Source organism: Orycteropus afer, unplaced genomic scaffold (assembly GCF_000298275.1).
Source record: "Orycteropus afer afer isolate SDZICR_OR568_19922 unplaced genomic scaffold, OryAfe1.0 scaffold00142, whole genome shotgun sequence".
Lineage (NCBI taxonomy): Eukaryota > Metazoa > Chordata > Mammalia > Tubulidentata > Orycteropodidae > Orycteropus > Orycteropus afer.
In genome coordinates this window covers 2,112,729-2,123,640 of record NW_006921729.1, presented here as the reverse complement: position 1 = coordinate 2,123,640, position 10,912 = coordinate 2,112,729, and the positions used below count along the sequence as shown (strand labels likewise).

Genomic DNA, 10,912 nt, shown 5'->3' with positions numbered 1-10,912 from the left:
TGTAAGAATTATGAAAAAACAGATTGTACACGATGTACCTTAAACCAAGTGCTGCTGGTTTTAAGAGGCCTCGTTTTCAACCACGTGAAGCCAAAGAATGTACTTTATTCTAGAGGAATCCTGACAAGCCAGAGTGAGGTGCCCAGAATGGCGAACAGAGTAACTACAATATGAAGGCACCAATTAGAGCTACCAGCTTTACAAGTCTAGCTCCATAATTTGGAGTTAAGAAAGCTGTTTTACTTAAAAGGAAAATTCTCATCCCACAGGGAGAGGAGCAAGATGAGAAGGAAAGTAAAAATGCAGTCACATGGGGGAATAATTAAAGGAACTAAGGAGGTTGATGGAGCTCTGGTGGGGTAGTGGGTAAGGCATTTGGGTGCTAACCAGAAGGTCAGTGGTCCAAACCCACCAGCCACTCTGCAGAAGGAATCTACTCCCATAAAGATTTACAGCTTCAGAAAACCAGTGTGTCACTATGAATTGGAATTGACTCAGTGGCAGCGAGTTTGGTTTTTTTTTTTTTTAGGTTTAAAGAGGTTTATCTTAGTAAAGTCACCACCTGAGGAACATTCATGCTGCCTTCAGATATTGAAGTGCTGCTGTGTAGAAGAAGCAGACCAGTAAGCACTTTTCCAGCTGTCGTCAAGATGATGCCAACTCATGGAAATCCCATGTGTGTCAGAGTATAACTGTGTGCTAAAGGGTTTTCAATGGCCAAGGTTTTGGCATTAGATCACCAGGTCTTTCTTCCTAGGTACCTCTGGACAGATTCGAACCTCCAACCTTTTAGTTAGTAGGTGACCATGTTTACCATTTGCACCACTCAAGGGCTCCAAGCAGAATTTTAGGGAGGCAAATTTTAATTTAATTAAGAATTTCTGACACTCACTGAGCATATAAAATAGGCACTGTTCTAAGTATTCTATATGAATTAACTCATTTAGTTCTCAGAAGAATCCAATGAATTAATAACTATTAGCTCTGGTGGTGCAGTGCCTAAGGCATTTGACTGCTAACCAGAAGAGTGGTGGTTCAAACCCATCAGCCACTCCTCGGAAGGAAGATGGGGCAATCTACTTCCGTAGTGTTACTGCCTCAGAAACCCAAGGAGAAGTCACTATGAGTCAGATCCGACTTGATGGCAGTGAGTTTGGTTTGAGTTTATTACTCTGTTAAACAGATAAGAATCCAGAAACAAGTTATGGAACCTGCCCAGGAAGCTCAGCTAGTAAAGGGGCAGCTGTGGTCTGAACCCAGGCCATCTGGCCCAAAGTTTACACTCTTAACCTCAAGGCTGTTCTGCCTCTTCAATAATTTAATATAATATCTAGAGTTTTCTGGAAGTTAAGTCATTTCTCTAGTTATTAAACCCCCACCCATAGGGATACCTCATCTAAGAGGCTGTGTGACCCTGTGGTGGTGACCCAGAAGGAAGCATGGATGAATGTGAAGAATCTGGGGTGTGTAAGTAGATGTCTCTGGGATCCCTTCCAGCTCTAAGAGCCTACTATTCTATTTTAGAACATTCTGCTATTAGGTTATTAACAAAACCTAAGAGCTGGGTCCCACTCCAAAGTGTAACCCTGCCTCCTCTGACTCATGCAGACAGAAATACTTAGAGATGGTTCATGGGCAGTGATGGTGAGCCCAATGCAGTAGCCTTTGTAGGGGAGAATCCAGACTGCATGGACTTCAACAAGCACTGGGCTTGAACTTATGTCTATCAACTCTGCTGACACCAGGGAATGGGCAGAAGATTTAGGTCCATGTTGGTGTTCAGTAAACCCAGTGCAGGGGCACCACTGGGGGCAGTGCTTGGGGACTGACTAGAGGTGAGGATGCAGGGTGTAGGGATAGAAGAGATGAGTAGAACAGTATTTCCCAGCCCCTTCAGTGTTATGACACCCACAGAGGACAATATTTGTATAACACATTAATAGAAAGAGCTGTACATGGAAAAAGGTGAAAATCTCTAGGACTTAGATTACTCTAAACCCTGCATGGAAGCCCCAGGGGTGGGATCTATCATTTCACATCTGTCAGCCACTGGAGGCCCACCAGTTGTAAACTCTGGGATAGAGGGTGGGAAACAATATTGAGAAAATAAAAATAGCATTCCCACTTACTAAGCACCTCCAGCCTGCAAGAAACAGGACAGAGGGAAGAGCTGGCTAATGGCTAACATCTCCCCTGTGTCTCTATCCCTCACCCATGAAGAATGTAATCCAAGAAGCACAAATGAAGCATCTCACCTTAGAAGGACCACACTGTCAGACATGAAGGCTCCAACAGTTACATCTGAAAACAAGAAGTTGACAGCATTCAGAAACTTGCTGGACCCTGCCCCCACTCAACCCATCGCAAGGTACTCTATAGCAAAGGAGCCCTGCCTCGAGGTCAGGGAGCCATCTTATGGGCAGGCGCCCAAGGGCCGGCCATCCCCAGCTGCTCAGGAACCAGGGTCGACCAGCAGGAAGATGAGGTGGCAGGGACAGCCTCGGTCTACTGCTGGGGACCAGGCAGTCGAGAGCCGGACCTGAAGCCGGACTTAGACACCTTCTCCCTGGACCTAGGGGACGCAGATAGATCAGATACCTCTTTTAGGCGGCATGCCTACTCTGGCGCCAAGTTGTGGATAATGCTTCCATATGAATTAGAGCCACACTGTCCCACAAGGCAGCCAGCCGATGACTACGCATGACTAATATAAGTATAATATGCACTGGATCACGAAGAGTTAGGACCAAAAAGAAGTTAACTATTTCGTTAATAGGAGCTCTGGTGGCGTAGTGCCTAAGGCATTTGACTACTAACCAGAAGGCTGGTAGTTAAAACCCCCCAGCCACTCCTCGGAAGGAAGGTTAGGCAATCTACCTCTGTAGAGATACCATCTCAGAAACCCAAGAAGGGTCCGCTATGAGTTGAATCGACTTGACGGCAGTGAGTTTGGGTTTTTTTTAATCTCAATAATTTTTATATTGACTACATGTTAAAATGATAGTATGTTGGATATATTAAGCTAAAGAAAGCATTATCAAAATTAATTTCACCTATTTCCTTTTACTTTTTTGTGTGGTTACTAGAAAATTTTAAATTACATCTGTGGCTCACATTATATTTCTATTGGACAGCACTGAGTTAGAGAGAGGGATACCTGGAATTAAATGACTCTTGGGAAAAGCTCTAGGTTCTGTTTTTGTTGCTGTCGTTGTTGTTGTCGTTGTTGTTATGTGCCATAGAGTCAGCCCCGACTCATAGCGACCCCTCCTTGGGTTTCCGAGGCAGTATCGCTACGGAAGTAGATTGCCCCATCTTCCTTCCAAGGAGTGGCTGGTGGGTTAGAACCACCAGCCTCCTGGTTAGCAGTCAAGTGCCTTAGGCACTACAGTACCAGAGCCTGTGAATCCTCACTGCTCTAACACTCACCCTATGTGACCTGAGAGTCACGTAGCCTCTCTCAGTTTCCTTGTAACATGGGCATACCTATACCATGGTATCTTTTAAAAAGAGCCCTGGTGGTCCAACAGTTAAGCACTTGGCTGCTAACCAGAAGAAGGTCAGGAATTCAAACCCACCAGCAGCTGTGTGGGAGAAAAGACCTGGCAATCTGCTTCCATAGAAAATGTTCTTGTGGTTAGGTGCCATCGAGCCAGTTCCAACTCATGTAGAGCAGAATGAAATACTGCCCGGATCTGTGCCATCCTCACAACTGTTGCTCTGTTTGAGTCCACTGTTGCAACCACTACGTCCATCCATCTTGTTGAGGGTCTCTTTTTCGCTGACCCTCTACTTTCCCAAGCATGATACCCTCCAGGGACTGGTCCCTCCTGATAACATGTCCAAAGTAAGTGAGACAGAATCTGACTATCCTCGCTTCTAAGAAGCATTCTGGCTGTATTTCATCCAAGACAGATTTATATGTAAAGAGTACAGCCTAGGAAACCCTATAGGGCAGTTGTATTCTGTCATATAGAGCTGCTATGAGTTGGAATTGACTGAATAGCACATAACAGTCTTCTTCAAAAGCTGATATTTAAATCAGATAACATTTGTGAAAATACTTGGTAAACTATAAACCAGGCACTGTAATGTTTATTCCTAACTACCTTTAATTTAGGAAGTATTCACTATATTTCTGCCATAGAAATTTTTGTAAAGTTCCACCCTCCTGATGCTTAACGCTTCGTACTAGATTATTCTACCTCCTCCCTTTCTGCCCCCTAATGTAAATCCCTTAGCCCTGGGGTTCCCGTTGCTATTTTACAGATTCAAGCACCCAAATCCAAGAGTCTGAATCCATAGGTCACCCAATGAAGGCAAACATACGAGTCCCTTATTAAGGAAAAGCAAAGAGTAAATGTATGAATTACCATGCTGCTAAAATGCCTACACTCATGCATGCTGGTTAATTGTTATTTTTAAATAATCTTCAAAATTGATTGGATATTTGAATTTCAAAGAATCTGATGAATATGTAATCCTTTTCTGAAAAATGCAACATAAGAAATTCAAAAGCCTATGGGAAATATGAGCAGACCTGCACCATGTGTTCAGAGAGAAGCATCTGACTATGGGGAAGGCCGGGTCTATGCTGGCCATGATGGAGTCTCTGGTCAGCTCCTTTTCCTCTCCATTTCCTTGTCGATAAAGGCAGGGAAGGCCCCCATCCCTTCCTACCTACTGGGTTTACTATAAGCCGTCCACTGCAGTTGGAAACAATTTGCTCATATTGAAGTGCTAATCTAAGGTATTATTTAGAGATGACCATGAATTGCCCAGAACAAAGAGAACTGCCTTCTCAAAGTCAGAGAGACCCTGAGGGTCTACCTTGGGACAAACCCCCCAGTGCTGATCCCTTTCTGTTCCCATTCCTGCTCCTGACTCTATAGTCATCAGGGAGGATCCAAACTCCTGTCCGTAAGAAACTACAAGATTTTGTGTCCTCGAACAGGATTGCATTTGTTTTCCTGAGACCTATCCAAGGCATTTTAAGTGGAAAGAGATATTTTCTCAAAGGCAAGCTGACCTATATTTTCAAGGAAATTTTTTCTAAATTCTATAATGATTTTGGATTTTCTCAAATTCTTATCTTTGTTTCCTTACCCCACTCCACTCCATCTCTATGAACACCAAAATAACTAACTGCCTGGGCAATTTTACCTAAACTAAATATCACTTGGGGTTGGAATTTGAAATCATACATTTTTATTCAGTTAGCCTCAACTACCACAAAGCATTAATTAACTCTGAAGACAAGCCCACCAGCTTTGAATGGCAAAAGGCACTTCAACTTTTTGTCTGAGGTCTGTCTGTCTTTTAGTGAGAGAACATGATTTTCTTCTAGCTCCAAATCTCTCAACAATTATCTTGGAGATGAGGCAGGGAAGGTACTACTTAACTCTTTTTTCCTTCTCACTCTACAAGTAAAAAGCTTCTAAAAATGGTTAAATATCAAGGAAACTGTGTCCCAAATTTCCTGTATTTTATTCTGAGGTTTACATTTTAAATATGGACAATGCTTTTTTCATTAAAATTACTGCCACAGAAATTAGATTGCCCAATCTTCCTTCCAAGGAGTGGTTGGTGGGTTTGAACTGCCAGCCTTCTGGTTAACAGTCAAATGCCTTAAGCACTACACCACCAGAGCTCCCTAAAATAAACTTCATTATGTTTTCCTTAAAATTGGACACCAGGAAAAAACACCCACTTTCTAGCATGTGCATTTTCCTAATCCCAAATGGATGTAATGACTGCTAAACAAACTGGAAATTATTCTACTTCCTGCATTTATCTTAGTTTATCTCATATTACATTAAAGAAAAACAGCTTACCAGGATAGCTGTTTCCATCCATATCAATGCCTCCTGATATGGACTGACCAAACATCCGCAGAACTGGATTTATCTTCTGCCCAGACAGTTTCTGAAACAGATCACAGAGAAATTGAGTCACCAGAAGGGATCACAGACGCAAATAAAAATCAATGATCATTTTATACCAGCTTCCCTAGGACACCGTGTCTTGAAATTATTGAAGGAAAAAACTGAGCCTGCTTTGATAAGGGGTTCTTCAGCAGACAGTTTAAGACCACATACTCCTTTACTATTAATTGTTTTTGCCAAATGTCATCATTCAAAAATTTTCCTAAGTTCAGTGCAAATGAAAAAACTCACCTAGTGAGATAAAGTTTGACATGTTGAATTTCAAGATGAACAAAGTTTAACATCAATTCTAATGAATGTTCTGTTTTTATACTGATATATCTCACTAAAATGTTAAGAATATATTTACCTTATCTCTCTCTACTGAAATATTTACCAAATATTTAACACACCTCTAAGAGGCACTCATTAAAGGGTCTCTCCTTAGATACAGAGGTAATGAACACACTTAGCTGGAAAAGAGGGCCATGAGGAAAATGGCCACGCTTCTCAATCAAGTCAACCAGAAGTCAAACTGAGCTTCACCAATTAAAAAACAAAGAAAGAAACTGTTCCATCAAGTGGATTCTAACTCATGGTAACCCCATGTGTTACAGAGTAGAACTCTTCCATGGGGTTATCGTAGTACCTAAGGCATTGACTGCTAACCAGAAGGCTGGCAGTTCAAACCCACCAGCCACTCCTCGGAAGGAAGGTTGAGCAATCTACTTCTGTAGTGATACTGCCTCGGAAACCCAAGGAGGGGTCGCTATGAGTTGGATCTGACTCAACAGCACATAACAACAACAACAACATCTTGGCTGTAATCATTATGGAAGCAGTTCACCAGGCCTTCCTTCTATGGATCCGCTAAGTGGGGTTGAATCACCAATCTTTAAGTTAGTAGCTGATCACAAACATGATTAAATATATTAACTTAGTAAATCTAGAACTCCCTGCTCCTGAATCTTTTATAAACTATGTTGTTACGTGCCGTTGAGTTGATCCAACTCATAGCGACCCCTCCTTGGGTTTACAAGGTGGTATCACTACGGAAGTAGATTGCCCAATCTTCCTTCCGAGGAGTGGCTGGTGGGTTTGAACCACCAGCCTTCTGGTTAGCAGTCAAATGCCTTAGGCACTATGCTACCAGAGCTCCTTTTATAAACTACAGGAAATTTAAAAAAAAAAAAAATCTGATGCTCAGCCTTCCTCCTTAAAATGCAGCCTCCAACCAGACAGAGTTCGCAGCTCTATGCCCCAGGGCATACCAGCATTGGTGCTTACTTTTTATTCACCATTAAGTTCAACATATGTTGATACATACTGCACTGGTTCAAAACTATGCGGTGCACAGCCAGCCTCCCTCACGCTGAAGCGGTGCATCAACGTTTGCGTGGCCCAGTTCACATACAAAGGGTATCACAAAGATACCCAACTTCCTGAGTCAGAAAAGTCCCATCTTCTGGTAAATGACCTGTTGTTCCTTCTTCCCTTTATCTTTACAGTGTTCCTGGGGAATTTACCACCTCATGCCCTCATTGTGCATGCCTAGAGAAATGCTTTGTTTTCATACATCAGAACCAGCATTTTCAGATACTCAGGGGCTAACTTTGGACTTTCTTTCCTTATCCTTTTCCTTACTGAGTCATCCTGCAGAAAAGTCACGAGTCTGGGGAAGGGGGTGGTTTCCATAGGATACACAGAGGAAGAAGCCAGAGCCACAATTCCCACCCCCAGCAGCCGATAAGAGCAAATGACCCTCCCAGAAATGATCTGAGAGGGCCGCTTGCCATTTTTAATTAAGCCTTCCAACAGGAAATGTGCAGAGAGCATCAAAGTACAAATCAGAACCCTGTAGGAAACACTGAAGAAATGTTCCTTATTAACAGGCAGTGCCACATCCCACATGGCTCCATCTAAACAAACATGTATGTGTGTTGCCGATTTCTTCAAAACCATGTTCCAAAGTAGGCTATCGCAACTCGGAAGCCCAAGAATGCTAACAGCAGCTTGCCCTGGGACCGTATTTCTCAGCTCAACTGCGGTTGGGACAAGCAGGGAAAGAGTGAAGGGGTGGTCCATTTGGGGGTGGTGAGGCAGGCTTATGTTATCCCACAGACATCTGCAGGTCATTATGCTATAAAGCCAGGAAGATAAGTTTGCTCGGTGCTAATAACCCTAAATGAAAACCAGGAGCCTTGGAAAACCTCCGCTTGACCAGGTTTATATGCAGTGTCCATTATGGCAGGAGAAAGATCACAGAAACCGCCAGCACATGTCCAGAGGGCTTTCAAATTGAGAAAGGCACACAAGGATCTTAAAATCAACACTTTTCATGGTGAACAGGAGAAAGAAGAAAGAGTTAAAGAGTAATGTGGAAGGAGTTGAGCCCTGATCTCACTATTTACCCAGCAGAAATAATACCAAACTGGGCCAAAGAAAAGCAATTGCAGTGCCCAGAGATTTCTTCTGGAACTAGAGATTTCTTCCTCTAGTTCACCCACACAATGCCCACTCTGTCCCAAGACCTGGGTCCTAAAAAATTAAAGTGTTCTTTTTTCCTTTGCAATCACTGACCTGATCGTATACATATTAGCAGCTTGGAAAAGTATAATAATTATAGCTGTTTCAGTTTTTTTGTTTTGGTGTTTCTTTTTTGTTGTTTTTTTAAGAGCATGAAACCACTTCTCTTTGTCAACGTGAGCATGCCAGCCTGGAGGCTGACAAAGGCAGGACAGGCTGCTGATCCCTGCTTCCTATGAAGGACACTCCACACTAACCACAAAATGTATACTTCAGTTCTCTGCAGAGATTCCACCCAGCAACAAAACAAAACACTGGAAGACCTCAGGAGGAGGGAAACAGGATCCCTCCCAGGTTACCTCTCGGTGTGATTAGCTTCCGAGGTCCAGGACCAAGCTTCCAGGAGGATGCATGGAGAATGACCCTGGCTGCAGCCTGATCATGCTGCCCAGGAACCAGCTCTCTGAACTGTTTGCAGCTTGCCACACTGGGAACAGTGTCGCTGACTCAGGGTAGGGCAGTTCTTGTGATATGGATGTGCCCCCAAACTGTGTCCAAAGCGCCACAGCTGAATTACCTAAGAGTTTATTGATCCCATTGTTATTTATGATTGTTTTGTATTTCTAATGCAGATAGATACCCCTCAGAGTATGCCTCCTGGTGATATCATTTGCATTTGTTGTTGTTAGCTGCCATGAAGTTAGCCCCCAACGCCATGCACAATGGAGTGAAAGGCTGCCTTTTCCAGTTCTGCACGACCCCCATGGTCAGCTGTGATCACTGTGATCCAAAGGGTTTTCACAGGTGGATTTTGGGCAGCAGACCATCAAGCCTTTCCTCCTAATCTTCTTAGTCTGTAACCTGTTCAGCATCACAGCAACACACAAACCTCCACTGATAGATGATGGGTGGGGGCTGCACATGAGGAGTACCGTCTGGGGATCGAACCTGAGTCTCCTGCATGGAAGGCAAGAATTCTGGCACTGAACCACACCAATGCCCTCCAGTTTACATGTTCTCCTCTAAGTTTTCCCACTGGCCTTCCTTGAATGTTCCTTTTTCAGATGCGGAGTTGAGCATGGTGGTTACTATAAAAGGTTTAGGAGCTTTGGGAGTCAGAGTCACAAAGTCTCAACACCCACGCTGCCACTTACTAGCTGGTGACCTTGGGCAAGTGAAATAACCCTCCAGTGCCACAGTCACCGCACATATAAAAGAGAGATAATAAATGTGCCCATCTCACCTGGCTATTGTGAGGATTAAAGTTATGGGCAGAGTAAACACTCAAGAAGCTTGGCCAGCAGCTCCCTAGGCATCTTCTTGTAAGCTTAACACTGAGCTGTAGAAATGTAACCCAAAGCTCTACTGGCAATAAAGCTTCAATTGGCTAACTTACCTCTGCTGCAAGGAAGAACAGTATAAGAATGTACAATTGTACTTCAGTTTACACACTGCCTCCTAAAAGTAACTTGTAAACCAGGCCTTTTATCTTACCCAGAGTCTCGGGTATAGGAACGGGATTCGATGCTTTACTATTACTTCATATTTTAGCCAAAAACAAGACGTAGTTAAAAGTTTTGTTTCCTTTAGCAATAATCAAGATAAGGAGCTTGTGTTTAAAAGCAAGCTTTCTGTATAATGAGAAATATAAACATGAGTAGGAAGTAATTAGCAAATAATAAGTGTTCAATAAGTAAATATTTGCTGACAGAGAATTTCTTGACTTGAGCTCTGCCCCCTCTCTGTCACTGACCCATTGGGAGAAAGGCAGGGGCCTGTCCCACTCTATACACAGATATCCTGACAATGATTTCTGTCAAGAGTGTGACTTCCTTTTTTCCCATAGGCTGGGCTTGACACCATCAGCAAGAATGAACACCAAGCTGATATGGCAAAAAACAGAACACACCACTTCCACGTTCTCAAGCCTAGGTCACAAGGCCAGAGCTTTGACAAACTCCTCTGTCTGATGCCAAGCATGACAACAGCGTTGTGATAATGGCTTCTCCTTTATGGGACACTGCTTCTCTAGATTATATTTTAAATCATATTCCTTTGGCCTAACACAGATGGTTGACCTCAAAGGAGTAACCAAGAAAACAAAGCCTCCTCTTCTTAAATAAAGACGATTAGGAGGAAAGGCCTGATAGTCTGCTGCCCAAACTCCACCAGCTCTACACTGGGTCATAAAAATTTGGACACAGCCTTTTGTAGAGAGAAGCGAGACTTTATATCACTAAACATGAGCAAAGTCAGGATTCCACCGGCTATAATTTTTTGCTTAAAAACAGTATGAATGGTTTGGATCTGGTCACTAGAGAGTGACCAGAAGGCTGAAGACAGGAGCCATGTGTATTCTACGTACCTCCAAGGTCTAGCACATAGTACAGGTTTGTTATATGTTTGTGGAATGAAAGTATAGACAAATAGCTTCCATGTCTCTCTCACACCAATTACCATTG

General features: G+C 43.1%; 1 protein-coding gene across 1 annotated transcript in view; it reads right to left on the bottom strand.

The window, feature by feature from the left end:
* The window catches only part of ITGA9 (integrin subunit alpha 9), a gene marked incomplete at its 5' end in the record, with an annotated part of 538,072 nt that overhangs the window by 435,439 nt on the left and 91,721 nt on the right, over positions 1–10,912 (bottom strand). The window contains 3 exons of the mRNA XM_007945751.1: positions 2,256–2,301; positions 5,835–5,925; positions 9,847–9,851. Coding sequence (XP_007943942.1) covers positions 2,256–2,301; positions 5,835–5,925; positions 9,847–9,851 — 142 coding nt within the window. The remainder of the gene's footprint in view (positions 1–2,255; positions 2,302–5,834; positions 5,926–9,846; positions 9,852–10,912) is intronic.